Below are 27,778 nucleotides of genomic sequence, written 5' to 3'. Positions count from 1 at the left end.
TTCTGAGGATGTAACAGTGATGATGGCTATTGGGCTTCCTATCAAGCACTTTGAGAGCCTGTTTGTAGACAGACTGAATAGGTTTTAATGTTGTACAGCAAGCTTGGGCCCAACTAGTCAAGCAGTATGTTAAGTGGGGGAGTATCATAGATTTGAAGTACAGTTTTGCTACCTCTGTAGTCAAACAATTTCGTATAAATCGAAAATTAGCTAGGTTGAACTTGGTTATTTGAATTCACCTGGATTCACCTGGTCAGTCTTTGTCATGGAAAGAACCGGTGTTCATAATGTTTTGTTTACTCGGTGTATAAACACAACATAGGTATTTATGTAAAACAAGTGAATTTACTGAATGTCCATGGTCTTATACTTCAGCGGGAGCCGGTGGTGCGTGTGTTCAGTGCCGTGACGGGGGAGACCCTCTCAGTCTTGGGCACTGTGTTTCTCCTGAGTACGTCTGTGGCCAGGCTCATGACCCTGGTGTCCCAGCAGTGTGGGCTTCCCGTCAGCTCCTTCAGACTGAGCTCTCCCACCAGCCTGCAACTCTACGACTGCAACTGGCTGCACGACTACGCCATTGACCTGGGTATGGCCTTCCTTGTGCAGTAGATCAATGGTCCTCTGGCTCAACACCTTATGGATGTAACATAGAGACAAATGGACTGTATGGAACACATTCTTGGTTCATGGAAACCAGGAGGACAACCTGCATGTGTCTCTGTCTCCCAGGGGCTACTCTACGGTTGGACACCTGGGATGGGTGGGCGGAGTCCCTCAGAGGCTGCTTCCTGGGACACAGACTGACCGTCCAACGACACCTGTCTAGGGAGAGACCTGTGATGAGGTCAGAATACACATCTACACACTGAACTGTATGATAGACTTACTATCAACAGTGATGGTACTGAACCTTTATATAGCTTACAATGATAGTACTGACCCTGTATATAGCTTACAATGATAGTACTGACCCTGTATATAGCTTACAATGATAGTACTGACACTGTATATAGCTTACAATAATGGTACTGACCCTGTATTTAGCTTACAATGATAGTACTGACCCTGTATATAGCTTATAATGATAGTACTGACCCTGTATATAGCTTATATTCTCGTGTTTTTTTCCTTCATATGTTTTTTCTCTTACCCTGATATTTAATACTGCATTGTGGGAAAGAGCTTGCAAGTAAGCATTTTACTGTACTGTTTTATAACCCACTGTATCTTGTGAACTTGACAAAAAAAACTTGAAACGTGTTATAAATACATTGATTCTGTATTATTCCAGGTTCCAGCTCCGGGTGGCACTCTACATCGCTGCTTCTCTGGGCCACCTGGACCTGGCCGGCTGGCTGCTGGAGAGGGGGGTGCGTGTCATTGAGCCGGTGGGGGTTCACCCTTACCGTGAGTGGTGCCACCAGACGGCCCACCCCGACGTCGCCAAGTGTCCCGCTGTCGCCTCCATCGAGCTCGGCCAGCTCACCATCCTCAAACTCTGTATCGCCAGCAGCGTTCTGACCCTTGCCTGTCAGGATCCCCAGGGTCGTGACCCCCTGAGGATCGCCCTTCAGTACGGCCACAGGGAGTGTGTGAGTCACCTGGCCACCAAGCTGTGCTCTGTGGTGGTCCTCCCAGGTATGGCCCTGCCCATGCGGACATACCTCCAGATAAAGGGCTGGGTGAGGCTGGGGCAGAGGAGGGCAGCATCCAGGCACTGCATGGGCCTCAACAGGGACCAGGGTGGGCGACACGGTCCTGGTGGACGGCTTCACCCTCCCCAAGATGTCTTCCAAGCCCAGGAGGAGTGAGGCCAAGGCGGGTATCAGGGTGATGTCCACAGCCTCTCAAAGTTTGACCCCCATCAACTGCCCATCTCATGTAACCTGCCAGCTCCGCGCCCTGGCATCCCAGGATAAACCTCTTCAACTACCGAAGCAACACCCTGTGGCCACGAGTGATGAAAGAGAGAAGAAGAGGGGATGTGGAGGGAAGGGATGTGAGGAGGATGAGAGTGGGGATCAGAACAGCAACCAATGGAGGAGCAGAGTCCCGCTCCCGCCCATTTCCAGAGACACCAATCTCAGACCTGTGTTTGCCTCGCCAAACTCCGCCCAGATACTCACCACCTCACTGGAGGCCTTTTCTCTCCACTGCGACCGCACACCCAGAGAAAACGCCATATACTGTTTGGCCTTGGCCAGGTTAGTCCAAGTTTAAATGACAGCTACGGTGAATATGAATATTTCTCTGGAGGTTTCTTATGAAAGGTGTGAATACTGTCAGAAGAAGCCTCCTATAATCAGTGGTGGTGGGGGGGGACACACATGTAAAAGCTGTTTACACACTTTTTATTTTATTTTGTTCAAGCATTTACCCACCTTTTGTGGAAGATGCATTGAAAGTAGAGGGAGCGTTACTTCTTTAATCCTGAACGGCAATCAGCATTTACCAGTCAATGGTTTTACCACTACATCACTGCCTATGATATACCCTTATCCTCCCTGAATAGATTTCAGTACAAACAAATCATGAGCCAACCATCATGCTTAGAAGGTACATAATCAAATCAACTCAAACTTTATTTGTCACATGCGCTGAATACAACAAGTGTAGATCTTTCCGTGAAATACTTTACTTACAGGCCCTTAACAAACAGTGCAGTTCAAGAAGAGTTGAAGAGAATATTTACCCAATAAACTAAAGTAACAAATAATAAAACATTTGAACTTGTCCGGTGGCCATTTGATTAATTGTTCAGCAGTCTTATGACTTTGGGTTAGAAGCTGTTATAGGTTTACCCTAACAAGTCCTGAAACAAATCATGAGCCAACTATCATGCTTAGAAGGTATATAGTGTCAGTCTTATTGGTTCACCCTAACAAGTTGTTTCAGTATGGGGAGAGGATAGGATGTAAGGGCGCTTCATTAATGTATTGAGGCCATTACATATACAGTATTTCACAATGCTAGGACACAGATTTGGTCTCCTAACCTTGTTCTGGTTGATTGACTCTCTAACAGTGCCTTCACACAGAGACCATGGTTGCAGCAGCTGAATGTAGCGCGGACTCTGTCCAGGAGGAGTGCTCAGCACATTGGGTAGACACCAGGATCCTGGTCATTAGGCAGATTAAACATACTGAAACAAGGAGGGACAACTTGGAATTGTCCAAAAAGGAACTCTTATTTGAGTTTTTATTTTTTACAGTGAACAAGATGAGACTGGAACGAATGATGCCTGAAACAATGCGGACGACTTAGAATTTTGTTCCTTTGGATGAGGCTTATAGATATAGTCAGTACTGTGTTTGATTTGTGTGCAGAAAGTTTACAACGGCAGGCAGTGGATTCTCAGTCATTCCTATTCTCAAGTAACAAAAAAACGTATCATATTTCACTGGCTATTTGTAGTAGCCAAATGTGAATGGAATTATTATTATTCTAGAATCATTCAGTTGACTGAATGTGACTGTGGTTGTGCTGTATGTGACTATGTGGTTGTACTGAATGTGACTATGTGATTGTACTGAATGTGGTTGTACTGTACGTGATTGTAAGTGTTTGACATGGGTCTAATTGAGCCCCCCCCCCACACTTAACACTAGTTTTTATCCATAGAAATCCTCACTTGCTGATGAAGACCTATAGTGGTTGAAATCAATGTAAAATACAGTATGAACACTGCTGCCTTAAAACTCTTTTATTAAGATGTGGATCATTATTGCTCATTTAAATGAGTCTGTGCAGTGTCAAAATAATACACCTGATACATAAGGGGGGAAAAAATGCTAAAAATACCACAAGACATGAAATAATGGCATTATGGGAAAATAATACATACTGTATTTCACAGAGTATTTGACAAACTCTTTATTTACGTTACAAAACTGACAACTACTGTGACGATGTGTTAGCACAGCATGTGTCATCATTCCCCTGCAGTGTGTGGATTTACACAGCAACATAGCAGACAGCTTAAATAGTTTATTTTTTATTTAACCTTTATTTCACTAGACAAGTCAGTTAAGAACAAATTCTTATTTACAATGATGGCCAAACCCGGACGACGCTGGGCCAATTATGCGGCACCCTATGGGACTCCCAATCACTTGGGAGTGGGAAGGATACCAAATCCAATATCACACACTTCTTCCTTAGTATTCTGAGAACTGTCAGATAGCTGTGAGAGCTATGAGTGGATCGTGGACCCATGCATAAATGATAACTTTGCTGTAACTCAGTGGGGCAAGTAGAACGTCCGGGTTAGTGTATGTGCATTATCTGGACAGTTGATTGTCTTTGTCTCAAAGCCTTTCCATTTCTGGGGTATTGAAGAAGCTTCTGATCTCAACCTTGTTGACAGGTAAGAAACACTTGGTTAGTGTATGTGTCTTATCCAATGGGTTGTCAGGTGAACGTTGAAGATGCTTCTTGGAGGTGATCTAATGATGTCATTGAATCGATGTCATTGAGTTGCTCACTGGACAAGACAATTATTCACTGAAAATTAAATCTGTCTTTCATTTCACTTATGTTGATACTTGATTGGCTATTTGCTGTCTTTTGAAAATACAAAAATAAATATAACTGTTTTATGAAGCACTTGTAGACATTCATTGTTTTCAAAATCATATTTTCAGCAAAACAGATACATACGTTTACAATATGACATCAAATCAAATAAAAATAAAGTAAGTGATATGTAAATGATTGGCAAAAGGCTCCAACCACCCAAGTCATAGACTGTTTACTCTGCTACCACACGGCAAGCGATACGAGAGCACCAATTCTGGGACAAAAGGCTCCTTAACAGCTTCTACCCCCAAGTCATTAGACTGCTGAACAGCTTCTACCTCCAAGTCATTAGACTGCTGAACAGCTTCTACCTCCAAGTCATTAGACTGCTGAACAGCTTCTACCCCCAAGTCATTAGACTGCTGAACAGCTTCTACCCCCCAAGTCATTAGACTGCTTAACAGCTTCTACCCCAAAGCCATTAGACTGCTGAACAGCTTCTACCCCCAAGCCATTAGACTGCTGAACAGCTTCTACCCCCAAGTCATTAGACTGCTGAACAGCTTCTACCTCCAAGTCATTAGACTGCTGAACAGCTTCTACCCCCAAGTCATTAGACTGCTGAACAGCTTCTACCCCAAAGCCATTAGACTGCTGAACAGCTTCTACCCCCAAGTCATTAGACTGCTGAACAGCTTCTACCTCCAAGTCATTAGACTGCTGAACAGCTTCTACCCCAAAGCCATTAGACTGCTGAACAGCTTCTACCCCCAAGTCATTAGACTGCTGAACAGCTTCTACCTCCAAGTCATTAGACTGCTGAACAGCTTCTACCCCCAAGTCATCAGACTGCTGAACAGCTTCTACCCCCAAGTCATTAGACTGCTGAACAGCTTCTACCTCCAAGTCATTAGACTGAAGAACAGCTTCTACCCTCAAGCCATCAGACTGCTGAACAGCTTCTATCCCAAAGCCATTAGACTGCTGAACAGTTTCTACCCCCAAGCCACCAGACTGCTGAACAGCTTCTACCCCCAAGTCATTAGACTGCTGAACAGCTTCTACCCCCAAGCCATCAGACTGCTGAACAGCTTCTACCCCCAAGTCATTAGACTGCTGAACAGCTTCTACCCCCAAGTCATTAGACTGCTGAACAGCTTCTACCCCCAAGTCATTAGACTGCTGAACAGCTTCTACCCCCAAGTCATTAGACTGCTGAACAGCTTCTACCCCCAAGTCATTAGACTGCTGAACAGCTTCTACCCCCAAGTCATTAGACTGCGGAACAGCTTCTACCCCCAAGTCATTAGACTGCTGAACAGCTTCTACCCCCAAGTCATTAGACTGCTGAACAGCTTCTACCCCCAAGTCATTAGACTGCTGAACAGCTTCTACCCCCAAGTCATTAGACTGCTGAACAGCTTCTACCCCCAAGTCATTAGACTGCTGAACAGCTTCTACCCTCAAGTCATTAGACTGCTGAACAGCTTCTACCCCCAAGTCATAAGACTGCTGAACAGCTTCTACCCCCAAGCCATAAGACTGCTGAACAGCTTCTACCCCCAAGTCATTAGACTGCTGAACAGCTTCTACCCCCAAGTCATTAGACTGCTGAACAGCTTCTACCCCCAAGTCATTAGACTGCTGAACAGCTTCTACCCCCAAGTCATTAGACTGCTGAACAGCTTCTACCCCCAAGTCATTAGACTGCTGAACAGCTTCTACCCCCAAGTCATTAGACTGCTGAACAGCTTCTACCCCCAAGTCATTAGACTGCTGAACAGCTTCTACCCCCAAGTCATTAGACTGCTGAACAGCTTCTACCCCCAAGTCATTAGACTGCTGAACAGCTTCTACCCCCAAGTCATTAGACTGCTGAACAGCTTCTACCCCCAAGTCATTAGACTGCTGAACAGCTTCTACCCCCAAGTCATTAGACTGCTGAACAGCTTCTACCCTCAAGTCATTAGACTGCTGAACAGCTTCTACCCCCAAGTCATAAGACTGCTGAACAGCTTCTACCCCCAAGCCATAAGACTGCTGAACAGCTTCTACCCCCAAGTCATTAGACTGCTGAACAGCTTCTACCCCCAAGTCATTAGACTGCTGAACAGCTTCTACCCCCAAGTCATTAGACTGCTGAACAGCTTCTACCCCCAAGTCATTAGACTGCTGAACAGCTTCTACCTCCAAGCCATTAGACTGCTGAACAGCTTCTACCCCCAAGTCATTAGACTGCTGAACAGCTTTTACCCTCAAGTCATTAGACTGCTGAACAGCTTCTACCCCCAAGTCATCAGACTGCTGAACGTTAATTAAATGGCCACCTGCACTATTTGCATTGACCCCCTTGGTTATTGATGTATTTTTCTAATTGTTTTCCACTGACTCTCTTGAATTGGCTCGATGCACATTCACTACACTCTACCCACACATTCACTGTCCGACTTTCACACTAGCGAGAGGAGTACAACGTCTTTCCAAATGAATTAGTGGAATGGGAAAGGGATAATGTCTCAGTCTTGACTGAGCAGCAGCCTAAACAGCAGCAGGGCTTACCTGTAAAGTACACAGTAGGGGAAATGTTCTGAGGCTGGTACTCCAGAGACTCTTGAGGACAGAGGTTCTTACTAACATTATTGGAACCCTGGTTGGTGGGAAAATATCTTAAAGTACAGCATATCAACTGCAAAGAAGCAGTGCAATGCCATGACACAAAGAATCATATAAAAGGTCAACAGCAGTGTTATTCATGAAAGATGTATGTGTACTATACCTTTGTATTGAAGGTGAGGACCTGCTCTCCAGTACTGCTGATGGTATCCCTTTCCAAATCAAACACGCCTTCTACAATGTCACTGGTGGCCACGCTGGTAGCAGACTCAAAATAACATTTAGCAGTGGCTTTGGTGATCATTTGAAGAATGACCATGCAAGTAGAAGTCTTTGGATCGTTCTGGACTGAAACATCAAAGTTTATGTTTTCATACTCATCTGACCACTGTCTCAGGAAGCCCTTCACTGTCTCTTCAGCAAATATCTGGAGAAGCTGAGAGGAGAGCTCCTTGGATATGGCACATTGTTCCTTTCCCCATTTCAGCCTTGAAAGAATGGAGTCTGAAGCACTTTTGGCTGCTTCCAATGTTAAGACCTGTGGAGTGCTGTGGCTGTCCTGAAGGGCTATCACTTTATCCACCAATTCATGGCTGAAAATGTGGATGGTCCAAGTGGAAATGATTTTTCTCAATTTCCTAACAGCAGATCGGAGGTCGTCAGGATGAGAAGCACCCTGTCCATCTTCCTGTGTGTTCTCAACACTTTCCACCATAATGTCCACTACGACCCCAGCAGCTTGCCTGACTTTGTCCACAAAGGTTACAGGAAGTAAGTCCTCTGTGTGAAAGAAGTCCTCAATGATTGTGTTTCTAACAATGGGAAAGTCAATCTGAGCAGGAAACTCAGTGGGGATGGGAGTCCCGGGTAAAGCAAAGTGCCATTTCGACTGCCTTAATTTTGAAGTAGGTGTTAGAGAGATGGAGGAGCGTGAAGAAGAGGTATTTCTTGTATTTTGGCTGTCAGCACTCCTACAACGGATCGTGTCAATATCCTCCAGCATGGATCCTGAGAGCTTAGTGGTTTTAGGTAGTAATTTGTGCGGAATGTCCACACAGGCATCGTTTCCACCAGGTCTAACACTGCTCTGGTTGACCTCAAGATGGCCGAGACTTGCTCTTTGTGATGCAGGACTGCTTTGATACGTAAAGATTTGGATTGAACCAAGTGTTGTGTCTGATCTTTGAAGATCTTTTCTGAGAAACTCCGTAATCTTACTTTGCAGACTGTTGTAGATGTTACGAGCAACAGACCAGATTCTTTTCTCAGAAACCTGTCCAGTGGTGAGCAGGGAGGTTCCAGATACCATGTCAGATGATTGGGTGGTCTGGGTGAGCTCCTGCTGGTCTTTCACCATGGTTTGTATAATATCAGTAGATGTGGTGGATGTAGATACAGACTGGAGGTACTTATCTGTTGTACCTTCCTCCACAATGTTAAATGATCTAGAGAGGACCTCACTCACTCCTTTCTCAGCTTTGGTTTGGAACTCATGACTAGAACGTTTTTGGAGGCTCTTTGTTGAAAGACTGTGGGAAGATGCAATGCCTTTGGAGGCAGCCGTGCTGCAATCTAGACTTACTGGAGAGGTTCGCTCAGGAGAACCTTGGAGACGTTCAAACATGTCTTCACATGGTGTTGGGGACCTTGACAAGGAGATGTCCTTCAGCTGAGACAGAACACCACCTACCAACATGTTGACCTCAAGGGACATATCAGATATTTTCTTTCCTACTGTGGAGAAGCAAGGTGCATTTGATGCCTGATCCTCGCATGAGGTCAAGATTGTTGAAATGACCTCTTTGGTACTATTGGTCAGTAGAGCCTCGTCTGTTTCAGTCCAGAGAAGTTTTGAACTCTCGCTGCCACCCCTGTGTAGAGCCACTTCAAGGTTCAAACTGTGCAAGTGAGGCACACTCTTACTAGCTTGCCTCAAGTCCTGGCTTGCCAAACAAATGTGCTCCTTAGTCCCAAGATGTCCAGAGTCCTCTGTGGGTATATGACTAGACGTTCTGCTCAGCATGTCTGACCTCCGCTGATGAATGATGAAGTCCTTTAATGTCTTCTGAATATTGTTATATAAACTAGTGGTAGCAGACCAGATCCTGCTCTGTAGCTTTTGTGCATTTTCCTGGAGGTCAGGTTCTCTCTCCTCTACTTTTGCAGGTTGCGCCAAGCTCTGCAGGTCTTCCACAAATGTTTCAATGATGCCAAAGGCAGCAGAATCCGCACAAATATCCTTTGACCATGTGTACTGGTTTTGAATGGAACAAGACCTGGATGCTACAGAATAAGCAGGCTGTGCACTAGTTAAGCTACTGGTGGACTTTTTAACTAGGAACTCACTCACTGCTTGAGTGGCATTTCTCTTAAATTCCTCACTTGAGAGTTTTCTAATACAATCTAACAGACTGGTCAAAGAAGCTGTGGCCTTACTTCTGCTGTCCTCAATTTGACAGGGGAACTCACATACTATTGGTGATGAGGCCCTGGAATGGGCAATATCCCCAAGCTGAGCCAGAACACCCTCTACAAATTTCTCTCTCTCAATAGAGAAGCCTGATCCTTTTTCTCCAACAGTGTACAGGGCGTCCTCCTTTGATATTTCAGTCTTGTACAAGACCAGAAGCTCTGAGATGACTTCTTTGATGCAAGTTGTCAGAAGGAGCTTGCTTTCTTCTGACTCAGTTTTTGCCCAAATAAGTTTTGAGCTCTCACTTAGGCCTCTTTGTAAAGTAACTGCACCAGTGGACTCTGGCAACTGAGGCTCACTCTTACTGGGCCAATCTTTCATGTTTAAGCAAGGAAGTGGAACTGTCTCCTTAAACTCAGCATTTGTGATGTTGTCATCAGATGTGACAATGCTCTTTAAGGCACATCGCTGAAGCTTGCCGAAATAATCTTTCAAGTTGTTTTGGATGCTGTGGTAAATGTGAACAGCAGCAGACCAGGCACTCTTCTGTTGGGGACTCTCTTCAGATTCAACCAAGGACTTCATATCTGACACGAAAGTCTTAACAACTACTGACGCTGTTGAGCCCACTGGGTGAATTGACTCTGTCTTTACAATGCCAGACAATGTTTGACCTGATACAGCACCTGTTAACTCAGACTGAATGACTGAACTAGGAAAGCTCAAACTACTGACTTTTTTGTCAAGAACTCCACTCACTGCTTGTATTGCTGATGTTTGAAACTCCCGGCTGGAGAGTTTTTGGATGCTCTTAGATGTGAGCGTGCAGGAGGAACCAGATTCACCAATATTGTAGCTGGTCTCGTATTTCCTTATCAGGGCATCAAGATCCTCAATGAAGCCAACATGCGATGCCAAAAACGTGATCTTGTCCTTCAGATCTTCCAGCAAATTCTGTTCGTTCTCGTCAACAAAAGCCACCATTGTGTCAGAGATCATGGTCATGACTTGCCCTGTTAGACTTTTGCTCTCTTGGTCAACTTTTTCAAGTTTAGCAGCCAGCTCTCTCACCATGCTCTCAGTCACCTTGGTCTGTGAGTCTCCCCTTACCGGTGTCACTACAGAGGTTTGGCTAGCGGAGGCACTCTTAACGACCACTGATAAGGCCGACTTGACATCTTTAGCCAACTCTGCCATTACAGCAGGGGTTAGCATCATAGAGCCTGCACTTCCAGATGGAGAATTGGACATGCATGCAAGTTTGGATAGAGAACCTTGCAGGCTGTCCTGCACACAGGTGACAAGGGTGTCCTCTGAGACACCTAAGAGGACTTGTAGCGTCTCAGAGTTGGTTGTTTTCTTCTGCACATCAGACAGAGAGGTTAGAGTCCTTGGGGAAAAAAACGCAGAAATCATCAAAGTCAAACAAATAATATGTAAGGCTGTGATGCACATTCAGTGTGTCAAATACATCTGCACCATTGAAAACAATGAGGAAAACGCTGCTGTTTCTCTGAGAAAAAACCTTAGTGTGATGTCAGCCTAACTGCTTAATTTCTAAAGCCCAATAAAATGTATTTTGTATAAGTCATTTGTATTGAAACTGGCCTGTAGATATCTATCTATCCTGGCAATATCTATCCTCTACAAAAATCCAAATTGCTATAAACTTCAAATACTGTAACTTCTAATAACTTCAAGGACAATCATAAATACAAGGCAGTTTGAAGAAATGTTAAAGGGAAATTTCTAAATGTTTCAACTTCATATTCATCATCTCCAGCACCACCCCAACATCAGCATATGTGAAAAACGGGCATTTCTATGTTTTGTAGTAAAAAAGAAAGAGGAAGATAAGTGTTTTCTATGACATCATCAACCAATTAGCAGGCAATGCCTACTCATAATTGGTTAAAAATCACACGATGCACACTGATGATGTCATTAGAATCTAGAGCTGAGCATTTAACCAACATTTTTGTTATTTTTCGGTTTTTAAACAACTAATTGACCGGCGTCGGCTCAATTATTTGAATTCCATATAGTTAATTTTTTTCTTCTTCTGTGAGCTCGATGCTCAGTTTCTGTAGAGATAAATCAGATCAAGCACGAACTATGCAATGTAGTAGGGAGTTGTAGTTTCCAACAGGCCAATATTCTACATAGTTTAGCACAGAAAATACGGCAATTAATTCCCATAATCCATTGCACGCCCATTTGCTTGTCCACTCTGTGTGGAGCAGATACGGAAACCTCATTGACTGAGACGGAGAGACGAGAGAATGCATGAGAGAGATAAAAAGCAGTTGCGTTGCGAGGATCCTCTACCTGGAAATACATGATCTAAGTGATTGACAGTTGGTGTTCAGCGGTCATAAAAGTAGGTCTTATTTACTTAGAAGAACTACTAAAATAGTGATTTTGTCAGACAGAATAAGCAGCAGCTCTATAGAGATGAGTTGATGACTTGGAATGAAATAATAAAGTCATCAAATAAATATTTTATATGAGAAAGTAAATGATGGTTGATAAGTCATAAACAGTAATGGACAGTCACTACCATCATGGGACTTTTATTCATTGTTTTATTATGTGTTGTTACAGCATTCAACACACATAATCCATAGTGCATTCAATGTCTAAAAAAAGTATTGAAATCCAAAACCGTGATTATTTTTTAAATATTTGAATGGAAACCAAACCAACCTCAAAAAGCACTAATTTCTCAGCACTATTGGAAACAGTTACGTCCCTCTATATTTTTTTTACTACAAAGCATGGAAATGTGTAATTTTCACATATGGTGATGCTGGAGATGAATATGAAGTTGTTAAATTTCCCTTTAAGAACATACCTCATGGCCCCCTTGGGCAGGTAGCTTCCACTGCCCAGACTGCCCTTAGTCAGGTAAATCTCCTTGAACTTAAGTTGTGATTCCTGTTCTTCTTCCTCTTCCTGCTCCATACAGTTGGAGGAAGGGTAGGGAGTCGGGATGCGAAAGCTATTGTAAGACTTTCGACTGCCTGGCCTCTTAGGTACACCAGCCTCAGTAAATCTCACGCGGGACTTGGTGTTAGTCTTATCGTCTAACAGACTGGTGAGTGACGCTGTGAGAGATCTCTGTGACAATGGAGAGGAGGCAGCATCTTGGATGCCCAGTAGTTCGTAAAGACCTGGGATGATGATCTGCATCAGCTTGTCCGATAAAAACTGGACAATCCTCAGACACAAGCCGGCAAGCTGTTGTTTTGTCAGCTGTATTCCAGAAACAGAAGAAGTGTTTTAAAATGTTGCATAGTGCGTCTTTTTAAAGCTTATGAACAAGGTTAAACATTAGGCAGAGTTTTCATGGTAATCTAATTAAATTGTCAGTAACATGATCTTACCGGGTCAAACATGCCCTCACGAATCCCCCTCCATTGCCTGAAAACAATATTGTTATAAATGTTGTCATATCAGGATGCGTGGCAGAATTGTTTTTATTTAATTATTTGCCTGATCGTGAAGTTATACTTGCTTTGTGTCAGTTGTTTTGGCAAAATTGCAATGTGACAACTTTTCTAGCACTGAACATTTTTTTCCGATTGATCAGTTTCTAATTTGATCCTATTTCCTTGAAGGTGTGATAGTACCAAAGAAAACAGAACATACTTCTCAGTTAGGTTTTGAAGGAAGTCCATAAGTGTCAGATGTTCCACATTGTTGAGCTTTCCCTCTTCTGTGGTTTCCATCACTGAGGTTGCTCTGCTCCTGGTACAATTGCTCTGCTCCTGGTAGAAATGTAATTATATTGCAAATAATCAAACTTAATATACAACAAATATCATACTGAAATAATTATTAACTGTTAAAGAGTGGAGGAGCATTGGCAACGTTGGGCCAATTAAACAACTGCAACACAACAGAGATGGTTGTGGTACGTCAACATTGCCAATGATAGCATCACTATAACATTTTACTGGATTAATGTTGTAATATGAAATGACAAGGTCAACTTACCACCTCATTGACAGCTTCAGAGGTCAGGTGGTCATCCATCACACAGACAGGCAGGTCTAGAGACTGGGACAAGGCTCTATGGTCATAACCAGGAGAGAATGGAAACATCAGAGCAGTCCCAATGGCAGAATCTAACCACTGTCTTCATGTCAAAGACTCACTCACTCATTTGCTTTGTCAAACCTACCCCTTAGAATGACTTCGATATTAACACTGAATATATTTTGTTATTAAGAGATCTCTCAATAATTAATCACAATAGCATATTGGTAGTAGTCAGTGACATATTAAAGCTAAGCAGGGCTGGGTGTAGTTAAAACCCTGGATGGGGTTCGATCCCGGGCTGAGGTGCTGCCTATAGTTTTTTTCTGAAAGTGTATATAATGTTGAAAATCTGACATGGTTTCAAAGGTACAAATTTAACCTATTTTATACAAGGTTTGGCTATTCTGAATTTAGTTTACAATGATGACATCATCCTGTGGTTGAAATTTCACCCTCAAAACAACAGTTAGGCCTATACCCCATTATATCCACTACACCCCTCCCCTCCCCCCCCCACACACACACTTTATATTTTACCAATATATATGCAGCCCACCAGCCCTAAAGCATGAACATGTTTTTTTGCTAGAAAAAGTGGATTAAGAGAAGCAAAATGATCCTTTACGCTAGTTTCATCTAAATGGAAGGGCAACATGACATTGACAAACTTTGACATATCTGCTTTCACCGGGATTTAAAAACCCAGGCTTTCCTAAAATGTTTACCTCAGCCAGTCTAGAACCCAGGTGTGTCTGCAAAACACATGTACTCCTCCATAAGGTTCATGGGTTCCCTATTGTTTTATCCCAGTACAAGAGGGGCAACTGGATTCAGGATTAAACACAAGCAGTCTTTAAGGTATATCTTATTACAGTTTAGGCCTACCTTATTATTTTCTTCCATCTGGCAATATCATTTTAAGGAATGAAATCTGTTTTGTTGCTAGTATTATTAGTAACTGTAGGAAAATACAGCTGTAGAGTACAAGAATCAGCTACTTTCTGAAGGGCAGCCAAGCTCATAAGCAATTTAGAACCTACAGACAATTATGACAAAGTTGGAACGCATGAATGCGTCACAAACGCCTTGTGGTCACATGTTATTTTAGGGCGTGGCTCCGCATTCGTGACCGGTTCTCTTATTTCTATTTCCCGGTATCCGTTAGTGCTGGAATTTGCGATTAATACTTTTCTCATGCCGAAACCGGATTAAATACATACCGGTAGTTAAATGACAAAAATGATTATATTCGCAATGTCATTAAACAACAACAACATAAATAGCTACTACAGTACCATTTGTTTGATTTTTGTGGACCCACGACTAGACTTTATCCATGTTAGCTAGTTGCTAGCGATGCTAGTCAGCATAGGCTGCTACGTGATAAACAGTTCGCGTTAGCGAATTAGCTACCTAGCTAGCCAGCCTAACAAGCTGTCAAATCCAATGGAAACCGATGCAACCCTGCTGCCAAATAAAGGCTAGCTCGATGACCCGTGGTAACAGTGAGGTCCCCATGAGTTTCAAGGCTTTAATAAGTGCTATCGTGCAGAAAAAGCGAATAAAATACTGGTTGATGAGCTAGCTAAGTTAGCTAGCAAGACGGGTATGACCGTTAACAGCGTGCATGCACAAATGCATGACGACACTTTGAATATAAGTGAAGCAGGCATGCAGAACGAGATCGCCCCACCAAGCCAGATGGTAGAGGGGTACAACAACGCCGGGACACAGAGGCATAGCTCATACAATTATATTTTGTCTGGGTCAATGACTATCCTTGTTGAATAATAAATACCTGCGTCAAATATATGGCATCGCATGCTAGTGCAAAGATAGCTTGCATGAGTTTTAAAAAATCAGGTGACCACTAGATGTCCTCGTATATCCACATTTAGATCAAATATACTTGGTTTTTCATCAGCACTGTGAATGACAAGCCCACTGAATCTAGTTTAATAATCTTTATACTCAGCAGGTAGAGGCCTAGGTACTTCAAATCAGTGCTTAATTTGAGCCGGATCATGCCAGAACAGGATCCGGCACCTTTCCGTTCTGGACTGCTTTGTTCCGGAACCTATTTGGCCGAATCCGGTACCTCTCGTGCCATGAAAAATAATGTTCACTTTTTGCTATGTAACAATTATAATAAAAGCGATCAAAGTTCATTCGAGTTGCCTCTTCGTCAATTATCCTACCCCCTCATCTCTCCAGAGTTGCACTTCATCATTTGTTTCCTTATAGAATCATAGCTGCATGAAGGGTTCTGGAGGAATTTTCTAAAGTTACGGAATTACTGCTGTCTGTTCAGAAATTAATTAAATCATTCAGAATAGCCTAATACGTCATGAGAAACCCTATAATTTAGCTACAGAGGACCAATAGCTTCTTTTTTAAATAGCCTAGCTGCGGATTGTAGCCCAATAACAAAGAATAGCCTACAGTCGGGAACGCGAGGCAAATCTGTCAGTGAAAAAACAGCACGCAGACAAAACAGGCCTTTTGCAATATTTCAAATACAATCGAGGGAAAACACAGGTTGAAAAGCAATGACTCTTGCTGAAAAGACTATGCTGTAGACTACCAAAATATTTGATCAACTCCCAAACATTGTTTTACAAAACAGAGAGAGGGAGAGATAGGCTTTTGACACGAGCGCATCGACAATCTCCAGCGAGTGAGCTGCGCATCATTGGGTGAGTCAGTGAAACTGGAAAGCATTTTTAGGACTAATTTCCTCCTCATATTGTAGTCTACTATATGTTTCTCCACAAACCTAGGCCTATAGGCTATTGATGGATTCAAGACAAGGTCGTTTTTATTGATCTCAGATACTAAGTTTGTCAGTGTCAAAGTAGCCTGCCATTTCGATCATTTGTGCGGATTAAAAAAAGATAATGCCAAAGTCTCCAGTCATGTAAAATTATGTAGAATTGCAGGAAATGCGGTTTTAAAAAGGCCAACACTTTCCCGGACCCTAGGCTACTAAAAGTGTTCCCCATGTGTTCACCTACTGTAAATGGCTCTACTCTACTCAAATGTGATGATATGCGTGAGTTCTCATATCTCATGAGTGCTGGTACCACAGAACCCCCCTCTAGCACCCATCCATCCTTCGGGACAGCTGGGTCCTGACAGACGTTGGCATCACCCCTAGCAGTGCCATCTGCTGCCTGCTGAAGGTACCAGCCGAACACCTAGCTGTTTCTACCCGTGCTTGAAAATGCATATCAAAGTGAGCTGGCTATTGCTTGAAACAGCTTCATACTATCATTAACATAAAGTGTTTCAGATATAGTGTGGTGATATATAGTATGGTTATATAGTATGGTTAAATAGTATGGTTATATAGTATGATTATATATATTATGGTGATATAGAGTGTGGTAATATATAGTATGGTGATATAGTATGATTATATAGTATGGTTATATAGTATGATTATATAGTATGGTTATATAGTATGATTAGGTGATTTAGTTAATTCAAACAGGTGCCATTAATACAGGTAACGAGTGGAGGACAGAGGAGCCTCTTAAAGAAGAAGTTACAGGTCTGTGAGAGCCAGAAATCTTGCTTGTTTGTAGGTGACCAAATACTTATTTTCCACCATAATTTGCAAATAAATTCATTAAAAATCCTACAATGTGATTTTTCTGGATTTTTTTTGTCATTTTGTCTGTTACAGGCCTCTCTCATATTTTTAAGTGGGAGAACTTGCACAATTGGTGGCTGACTAAATACTTTTTTGCCCCACTGTATAGTGTGGTGGTATATAGTATGGTGATATATATAGTATGTTGAGGTCACCCTGCTTGAGACTTAAAGTAATATTGCCCTTGCTCAACCAAGACCATGGTTATGGTAGAGTGATTGGTTAGTAAGAACACTGCTTCGTGAGTGTGAAGTGTTGTTGTACAGAGGTCCCTGGGTACATGTCCAGAGCCAGACAGGGACAGAACTCACTCTGTTCCACAAAGTTCTGTGGAAGATTTGCTAACAGAGGAGAGTGGTTATGTATCTAAGTACAAATTTAACCATCAGAATAATGTTTATTTGTGTTCCTTACTTACACATCCCATCATTGACATAGTCAAAGCCAGACCTTCTGTCTGTCTCTCCTTCTTGCTGGTTGACTAGAGTGGAACTCTATAGTATTGTATGGTTGACCTGGGATAGAGCTGAAATGTGGCCCGATGTAGTGTTGCCTTTGTACCTAACACCCTTACAGTCATAAACCTTTTCCCCATGTAATCGCCTCGACCTCAGTCTGGTGTTCGCTAACAGTATCTGAAGAGTCTGTATACCCAGTGGTGTATAGTACAGTAGAGCACAGCAGACTACAGCAGACTACAGTAGAGTACAGTAGAGCACAGCAGACTACAGTAGAGCACAGCAGAGTACAGCAGACAATACAGCAGAGTACAGTAGAGCACAGCGGAGTACAGCAGACAGAGTACAGCAGAGTACAGTAGAGCACAGCAGAGTACAGCAGACAGAGCACAGTAGAGTACAGTAGAGCACAGCAGGCCATGTAGTAGGAGAAGAAGAGGCCCTTTGGGTTCATTGAAATACATATTCATAATATTTCTGTTAACAATTTAATCTGCACCCAGATTAGTCTTCAATTTAATTTACACCCAGATTAGTCTTCAATTTAATCTGCACCCAGATTAGTCTTCAATTTAATTTTCACCCAGATTAGTGTTCAATTTAATCTGCACCCAGATTAGTTTCCATTGTGATAGAACAAAACTCAGTACAGCACATGAATTAGAAAATGTTGTTACAAGTTTCAGCCACGAGATGGTGGTAGATTATAAGTTTAAATAGCATGGACCTTTGATTTGTCTCTGGATAGAAATTGCCCTTGGGCACAGATCTAGGATCAGTTTACTCTCACCAAATCCTAACCTTTACCATTAGCAGTAAAAACACAAACCAGACCTAAGATCAGTGCAAAGGAGCCACTTCATCTTACCCCTGTAATTATATGACTCCTAACTTATATATACTGAGTGTACCAAACATTAGAAACACCTTCCTAATATTGAGTTGCACCCCGCCTTTTGCCATCAGAACAGCCTCAATTCGTTGGGGCATGGACTCTACAAGGTGTTTGAAAGCGTTCCACAGGGATGCTGGCCCATGTTGACTCCAATGCTTCCAACAGTTGTGCCAAGTTGGCTGGATGTTCTTTGGGTGGTGGACCATTCATGATACACACAGGAAACTGTTGAGTGTGAAAAACCCCAGCAGCATTGCAGTTCTTGACACAAACCGGTGCACCTGGCACCTACTACCCCGTTCAAAGACACTTAAATATTTTGTCTTGCCCATTCACCCTCTGAATGGCACACATACACACTCTATGCCTCACTTGTCTCAAGGCTTAAAAATCCTTCTTTAACCTGTCCGCTCCCCTACATCTACACTGAAGTGGATTTAACAAGTGACATCATTAAGGGATCATAGCTTTCACCTAGATTCACCTGGTCAGTCTTTGTCATGGAAAGAACAGGTGTTCATAATGTTTTGTTTACTCGGTGTATAAACACAACATAGGTATTTATGTAAAACAAGTGAATTTACTGTATGTCCATGGTCTTATACTTCAGCGGGAGCCGGTGGTGCGTGTGTTCAGTGCCGTGAAGGGGGAGACCCTCTCAGTCTTGGGCACTGTGTTTCTCCTGAGTACGTCTGTGGCCAGGCTCATGACCCTGGTGTCCCAGCAGTGTGGGCTTCCCGTCAGCTCCTTCAGACTGAGCTCTCCCACCGGCCTGCAAATCTACGACTGCAACCGGCTGCACGACTACGCCATTGACCTGGGTATGGCCTTCCTTGTGCAGTAGATCAATGGTCCTCTGGCTCAACACCTTATGGATGTAACACAGAGACAAATGGACTGTATGGAACACATTCTTGGTTCATGGAAACCAGGAGGACAACCTGCATGTGTCTCTGTCTCCCAGGGGCTACTCTAGTGTTGGACACCTGGGATGGGTGGGCGGAGTTCCTCAGAGGCTGCTTCCTGGGACACAGACTGACCGTCCAACGACACCTGTCTAGGGAGAGACCTGTGAGGAGGTCAGAATACACATCTACACACTGAACTGTATGATAGACTTACTATCAACAGTGATGGTACTGAACCTTTATATAGCTTACAATAATGGTACTGACCCTGTATGTAGCTTACAAAGATAGTACTGACCTTGTATATAGCTTACAATAATGGTACTGACCCTGTATATAGCTTACAATAATGGTACTGACCCTGTATAAAGCTTACAATGATAGTACTGACCCTGTATATAGCTTACAATAATGGTACTGACCCTGTATATAGCTTACAATAATGGTACTGACCCTGTATATAGCTTACAATGATGGTACTGACCCTGTATATAGCTTACAATAATGGTACTGACCCTGTATATAGCTTACAATGATGGTACTGACCCTGTATATAGCTTACAATGATAGTACTGACCCTGTATATAGCTTATATTCTCGTGTTTTTTTCCTTCATATGTTTTTTCTCTTACCCTGATATTTAATACTGCATTGTGGGAAAGAGCTTGCAAGTAAGCATTTTACTGTACTGTTTTATAACCCACTGTATCTTGTGAACTTGACAAAAAAAACTTGAAACGTGTTATAAATACATTGATTCTGTATTATTCCAGGTTCCAGCTCCGGGTGGCACTCTACATCGCTGCTTCTCTGGGCCACCTGGACCTGGCCGGCTGGCTGCTGGAGAGGGGGGTGCGTGTCATTGAGCCGGTGGGGGTTCACCCTTACCGTGAGTGGTGCCACCAGACGGCCCACCCCGACATCGCCAAGTGTCCCGCTGTCGCCTCCATCGAGCGCGGCCAGCTCACCATCCTCAAACTCTTTATCGCCAGCAGCGTTCTGACCCTTGCCTGTCGGGATCCCCAGGGTCGTGACCCCCTGAGGATCGCCCTTCAGTACGGCCACAGGGAGTGTGTGAGTCACCTGGCCACCAAGCTGTGCTCTGTGGTGGTCCTCCCAGGTATGGCCCTGCCCATGCGGACATACCTCCAGATAAAGGGCTGGGTGAGGCTGGGGCAGAGGAGGGCAGCATCCAGGCACTGCATGGGCCTCAACAGGGCTCCGTTCAGGACCAGGGTGGGCGACACGGTCCTGGTGGACGGCTTCACCCTCCCCAAGATGTCTTCCAAGCCCAGGAGGAGTGAGGCCAAGGCGGGTATCAGGGTGATGTCCACAGCCTCTCGACGTTTGACCCCCATCAACTGCCCATCTCATGTATCCTGCCCGTTCCGCGCCCTGGCATCCCAGGATAAACCTCTTCAACTCCCGAAGCTACACCCTGTGGCCACGAGGGATGAAAGAGAGAAGAAGAGGGGATGTGGAGGGAAGGGATGTGAGGAGGATGAGAGTGGGGATCAGAACAGCAACCAATGGAGGAGCAGAGTCCCGCTCCCGCCCATTTCCAGAGACACCAATCTCAGACCTGTGTTTGCCTCGCCAAACTCCGCCCAGATACTCACCACCTCACTGGAGGCCTTTTCTCTCCACTGCGACCGCACACCCAGAGAAAACGCCATATACTGTTTGGCCTTGGCCAGGTTAGTCCAAGTTTAAATGACAGCTACGGTGAATATGAATATTTCTCTGGAGGTTTCTTATGAAAGGTGTGAATACTGTCAGAAGAAGCCTCCTATAATCAGTGGTGGTGGGGGGGGGGACACATGTAAAAGCTGTTTACACACTTTTTATTTTATTTTGTTCAAGCATTTACCCACCTTTTGTGGAAGATGCATTGAAAGTAGAGGGAGCGTTACTTCTTTAATCCTGAACGGCAATCAGCATTTACCAGTCAATGGTTTTACCACTTCATCACTGCCTATGATATACCCTTATCCTCCCTGAATAGATTTCAGTACAAACAAATCATGAGCCAACCATCATGCTTAGAAGGTACATAGTCAAATCAAATCAACTCAAACTTTAATTTGTCACATGCGCTGAATACAACAAGTGTAGATCTTTCCGTGAAATGTTTACTTTACAAGCCCTTAACAAACAGTGCAGTTCAAGAAGAGTTAAGAGAATATTTACCCAATAAACTAAAGTAACCAATAATAAAACATTTGAACTTGTCCGGTGGCCATTTGATTAATTGTTCAGCAGTCTTATGACTTGGGGTTAGAAGCTGTTATAGGTTTACCCTAACAAGTCCTGAAACAAATCATGAGCCAACTATCATGCTTAGAAGGTATATAGTGTCAGTCTTCTTGGTTCACCCTAACAAGTTGTTTCAGTATGGGAGAGGATAGAATGTAAGGGCGCTTCATTAATGTATTGAGGCCATTACATATACAGTATTTCACAATGCTAGGACACAGATTTGGTCTCCTAACCTTGTTCTGGTCGATTAACTCTCTAACAGTGCCTTCACACAGAGACCATGGTTGCAGCAGCTGAATGTAGCGCGGACTCTGTCCAGGAGGAGTGCTCAGCACATTGGGTAGACACCAGGATCCTGGTCATTAGGCAGATTAAACATACTGAAACAAGGAGGGACAACCTGGAATTGTCCAAAAAGGAACTCTTATTTGAGTTTTTATTTTTATTTTTTACAGTGAACAAGATGAGACTTTGGAACGGATGATGCCTGAAACAATGCGGACGACTTAGAATTTTGTTCCTTTGGATGAGGCTTATAGATATAGTCAGTACTGTGTTTGATTTGTGTGCAGAAAGTTTACAACGGCAGGCAGTGGATTCTCAGTCATTCCTCTCAAGTAACAAAAAACGTATCATATTTCACTGGCTATTTGTAGTAGCCAAATGTGAATGGAATTATTATTATTCTAGAATCATTCAGTTGACTGAATGTGACTATGTGGTTGTACTGTATGTGATTGTACTGAATGTGACTATGTGGTTGTGCTGTATGTGATTGTACTGAATGTGACTATGTGATTGTACTGAATGTGACTATGTGGTTGTGCTGTATGTGATTGTACTGTACGTAATTGTAAGTGTTTGACATGGGTCTAATTGAGGCTCCAACCCCCTGCCTTAAAACTCTTTTATTAAGATGTGGATCATTATTGCTCATATGAGTCTGTGCTGTGTCAAAATAACAAATTCTTATTTACAATGATGGCCAAACCCGGACGACGCTGGGCCAATTATGCAGCACCCTATGGGACTCCCAATCACTTGGGAGTGGGAAGGATGCCAAATCCAATATCACACACTTCTTCCTTAGTATTCTGAGAACTGTCAGATAGCTGTGAGAGCTATGAGTGGATCGTGGACCCATGCATAAATGATAACTTTACTGTAACTCAGTGGGGCAAGTAGAACATCCGGGTTAGTGTATGTGCATTATCTGGACAGTTGATTGTCTTTGTCTCTAAGCCTTTCCATTTCTGGGGTATTGAAGAAGCTTCTGATCTCAACCTTCTTGACAGGTAAGCAACACTTGGTTAGTGTATGTGTCTTATCCAATGGGTTGTCAGGTGAACGTTGAAGATGCTTCTTGGAGGTGATCTAATGATGTCATTGAATCGATGTCATTGAGTTGCTCACTGGACAAAACAATTATTCACTGAAAATTAAATCTGTCTTTCATTTCACTTATGTTGATACTTGATTGGCTATTTGCCGTCTTTTGAAAATACAAAAATAAATATAACTGTTTTATGAAGCACTTGTAGACATTCATTGTTTTCAAAATCATATTTTCAGCAAAACAGATACATACGTTTACAATATGACATCAAATCAAATAAAAATAAAGTAAGTGATATGTAAATGATTGGCAAAAGGCTCCAACCACCCAAGTCATAGACTGTTCACTCTGCTACCACACGGCAAGCGATACGAGAGCACCAAGTCTGGGACAAAAGGCTCCTTAACAGCTTCCACCCCCAAGTCATTAGACTGCTGAACAGCTTCTACCCTCAAGTCATTAGACTGCTGAACAGCTTCCACCCCCAAGCCATTAGACTGCTGAACAGCTTCTACCCCCAAGCCATAAGACTGCTGAACAGCTTCTACCCCCAAGTCATTAGACTGCTGAACAGCTTCTACCCCCAAGTCATTAGACTGCTGAACAGCTTCTACCCCCAAGTCATTAATTAGACTGCTGAACAGCTTCCACCCCCAACTCATTAGACTGCTGAACAGCTTCTACCCCCAAGTCATTAGACTGCTGAACAGCTTCTACCCCCAAGTCATTAGACTGCTGAACAGCTTCTACCCCCAAGCCATAAGACTGCTGAACAGCTTCTACCCCCAAGCCATTAGACTGCTGAACAGCTTCTACCTCCAAGCCATTAGACTGCTGAACAGCTTCTACCCCCAAGTCATTAGACTGCTGAACAGCTTCTACCCCCAAGTCATTAGACTGCTGAACAGCTTCTACCCCCAAGCCATAAGACTGCTGAACAGCTTCTACCCCCAAGCCATTAGACTGCTGAACAGCTTCTACCCCCAAGTCATTAGACTGCTGAACAGCTTCTACCCCCAAGCCATTAGACTGCTGAACAGCTTCTACCCCAAGTCATTAGACTGCTGAACAGCTTCTACCCCCAAGTCATTAGACTGCTGAACAGCTTCTACCCCCAAGTCATTAGACTGCTGAACAGCTTCTACCCCCAAGTCATTAGACTGCTGAACAGCTTCTACCCCCAAGTCATTAGACTGCTGAACAGCTTCTACCCCCAACTCATTAGACTGCTGAACAGCTTCTACCCCCAAGTCATTAGACTGCTGAACAGCTTCTACCCCCAAGTCATTAGACTGCTGAACAGCTTCTACCCCAAAGCCATTAGACTGCTGAACAGCTTCTACCCCCAAGTCATCAGACTGCTGAACAGCTTCTACCCCCAAGTCATTAGACTGCTGAACAGCTTCTACCCCCAAGTCATTAGACTGCTGAACAGCTTCTACCCCCAAGTCATTAGACTGCTGAACAGCTTCTACCCCCAAGTCATTAGACTGCTGAACAGCTTCCACCCCCAAGTCATTAGACTGCTGAACAGCTTCTACCCCAAAGTCATTAGACTGCTGAACAGCTTCTACCCCCAAGTCATTAGACTGCTGAACAGCTTCTACCCCCAAGTCATTAGACTGCTGAACAGCTTCTACCCCCAAGTCATTAGACTGCTGAACAGCTTCTACCCCAAAGCCATTAGACTGCTGAACAGCTTCTACCCCCAAGTCATCAGACTGCTGAACAGCTTCTACCCCCAAGTCATTAGACTGCTGAACAGCTTCTACCCCCAAGTCATTAGACTGCTGAACAGCTTCTACCCCCAAGTCATTAGACTGCTGAACAGCTTCTACCCCCAAGTCATTAGACTGCTGAACAGCTTCCACCCCCAAGTCATTAGACTGCTGAACAGCTTCTACCCCAAAGTCATTAGACTGCTGAACAGCTTCTACCCCCAAGTCATTAGACTGCTGAACAGCTTCTACCCCCAAGTCATTAGACTGCTGAACAGCTTCTACCCCCAAGTCATTAGACTGCTGAACAGCTTCTACCCCCAAGCCATCAGACTGCTGAACGTTAATTAAATGGCCACCTGCACTATTTGCATTGACCCCCTTAGTTATTGATGTATTTTTCTAATTGTTTTCCACTGACTCTCTTGAATTGGCTCGATGCACATTCACTACACTCTACCCACACATTCACTGTGACACTGACCGACTTTCACACTAGCTGCTGCTACTGTGTTTATTATCTATCCTGATTGCCTAGTCACTTTTACCCTTACCTACATGTACAGTGCCTTGCGAAAGTATTCGGCCCCCTTGAACTTTGCGACCTTTTGCCACATTTCAGGCTTCAAACATAAAGATATAAAACTGTATTTTTTTGTGAAGAATCAACAACAAGTGGGACACAATCATTAAGTGGAACGACATTTATTGGATATTTCAAACTTTTTTAACAAATCAAAAACTGAAAAATTGGGCGTGCAAAATTATTCAGCCTCCTTAAGTTAATACTTTGTAGCGCCACCTTTTGCTGCGATTACAGCTGTAAGTCGCTTGGGGTATGTCTCTATCAGTTTTGCACATCGAGAGACTGAAATGTTTTCCCATTCCTCCTTGCAAAACAGCTCGAGCTCAGTGAGGTTGGATGGAGAGCATTTGTGAACAGCATTTTTCAGTTCTTTCCACAGATTCTCGATTGGATTCAGGTCTGGACTTTGACTTGGCCATTCTAACACCTGGATATGTTTATTTTTGAACCATTCCATTGTAGATTTTGCTTTATGTTTTGGATCATTGTCTTGTTGGAAGACAAATCTCCGTCCCAGTCTCAGGTCTTTTGCAGACTCTGTCAGGTTTTCTTCCAGAATGGTCCTGTATTTGGCTCCATCCATCTTCCCATCAATTTTAACCATCTTCCCTGTCCCTGCTGAAGAAAAGCAGGCCCAAACCATGATGCTGCCACCACCATGTTTGATAGTGGGGATGGTGTGTTCAGCTGTGTTGCTTTTACGCCAAACATAACGTTTTGCATTGTTGCCAAAAAGTTCAATTTTGGTTTCATCTGACCAGAGCACCTTCTTCCACATGTTTGGTGTGTCTCCCAGGTGGCTTGTGGCAAACTTTAACCAACACTTTTTATGGATATCTTTAAGAAATGGCTTTCTTCTTGCCACTCTTCCATAAAGGCCAGATTTGTGCAATATACACAACTGATTGTTGTCCTATGGACAGAGTCTCCCACCTCAGCTGTAGATCTCTGCAGTTCATCCAGAGTGATCATGGGCCTCTTGGCTGCATCTCTGATCAGTCTTCTCCTTGTATGAGCTGAAAGTTTAGAGGGACGGCCAGGTCTTGGTAGATTTGCAGTGGTCTGATACTCCTTCTATTTCAATATTATCGCTTGCACAGTGCTCCTTGGGATGTTTAAAGCTTGGGAAATCTTTTTGTATCCAAATCCGGCTTTAAACTTCTTCACAACAGTATCTCGGACCTGCCTGGTGTGTTCCTTGTTCTTCATGATGCTCTCTGCGCTTTTAACGGACCTCTGAGACTATCACAGTGCAGGTGCATTTATACGGAGACTTGATTACACACAAGTGGATTGTATTTATCATCATTAGTCATTTAGGTCAACATTGGATCATTCAGAGATCCTCACTGAATTTCTGGAGAGAGTTCGCTGCACTGAAATTAAAGGGGCTGAATAATTTTGCAAGCCCAATTTTTCAGTCTTTGATTTGTTAAAAAAGTTAGAAATATCCAATAAATGTTGTTCCACTTCATGATTGTGTCCCACTTGTTGTTGATTCACCACAAAAAAATACAGTTTTATATCTTTATGTTTGAAGCCTGAAATGTGGCAAAAGGTCGCAAAGTTCAAGGGGGCCGAATACTTTCGCAAGGCACTGTACATACTGTATTACCTCAACTACCTCGCACCCATGCACATTGACTCGGTACTGGTACTCCTTGTATATAGCCTTGTTATTGTTATTGTGTTACTATTTAGAAAATATTTTCTTACTTTTTAACTCTGCATTGTTGGGAATGGGCTCGTAATAAAGCATCTCACAGTTGTTTTCGGCGTATGTGACCAATACGATTAGATTCTCATCTGAACAAATGAATGCTCTCGTTGTTATAATGAGGAATTTATTTAAATAATTTGGTTTTCCTTGAAGATTTGAATGTGCTGAGAAAGCCTTTCGTGATGGATCTAGACAATCTGGTGAAAAGGGAGGGTTTGCGACTCTTCTCTTCAAGTGGGAAGGACGATGCGATATCATAAATTCCCTCTGGAGAAAAGGAGCCATGAGATATTGTCATCGTCTCTGCAACGAAAGACCATCCAGCATGCCATCAATTTACATTTTTACTCATTTATCAGACACTCTTATCCAGAGAGACTTACAAGGAGCAATTAGGATGAAGTGCCTTGCTCAAGAGCACATTGACAGATTTTGCCTTGTGAACTCAGGGATTCTGAACCAGCAACCTATCGGTTACTGGCCCAACCTCTTAACCCACTAGGCTACCACCCAGCAGCAGGGCTTACCTGTAAAGTACACAGTAGGGGAAATGTTCTGAGGCTGGTACTCCAGAGACTCTTGAGGACAGAGGTTCTTACTAACATTCTTGGAACCCTGGTTGGTGGGAAAAGGCACATTAAAACAAACTGAAATG

At 43.3% G+C, this 27,778-nt stretch overlaps 2 protein-coding genes across 5 annotated transcripts in view; one reads left to right on the top strand and one right to left on the bottom strand.

Moving 5' to 3' along the window:
• LOC110532571 (actin-like protein 6A) overlaps positions 1-27,778 on the top strand; it is a 758,238-nt gene that overhangs the window by 68,005 nt on the left and 662,455 nt on the right. The window lies entirely within an intron of this gene.
• LOC110506706 (uncharacterized) overlaps positions 1-27,778 on the bottom strand; it is a 78,353-nt gene that overhangs the window by 14,213 nt on the left and 36,362 nt on the right. Inside the window, exons 8-17 of the mRNA XM_090182308.1 lie at positions 21,087-21,150; positions 20,596-20,786; positions 20,257-20,554; positions 19,568-19,665; positions 19,287-19,464; positions 17,524-17,584; positions 7,316-10,934; positions 2,090-2,153; positions 1,317-1,789; positions 456-633 (exon numbers count right to left, since the gene is read on the bottom strand). Coding sequence (XP_090038434.1) covers positions 456-633; positions 1,317-1,789; positions 2,090-2,153; positions 7,316-10,934; positions 17,524-17,584; positions 19,287-19,464; positions 19,568-19,665; positions 20,257-20,554; positions 20,596-20,786; positions 21,087-21,150 — 5,224 coding nt within the window. The remainder of the gene's footprint in view (positions 1-455; positions 634-1,316; positions 1,790-2,089; positions 2,154-7,315; positions 10,935-17,523; positions 17,585-19,286; positions 19,465-19,567; positions 19,666-20,256; positions 20,555-20,595; positions 20,787-21,086; positions 21,151-27,778) is intronic.

The sequence above is a fragment of the Oncorhynchus mykiss genome, chromosome 1, assembly GCF_057628025.1.
Source record: "Oncorhynchus mykiss isolate SJ-2025 chromosome 1, ASM5762802v1, whole genome shotgun sequence".
Taxonomy (NCBI): domain Eukaryota; kingdom Metazoa; phylum Chordata; class Actinopteri; order Salmoniformes; family Salmonidae; genus Oncorhynchus; species Oncorhynchus mykiss.
The sequence above is the reverse complement of the archived record's forward strand: the minus strand, read 5'-3'. Positions and strand labels throughout refer to the sequence as shown.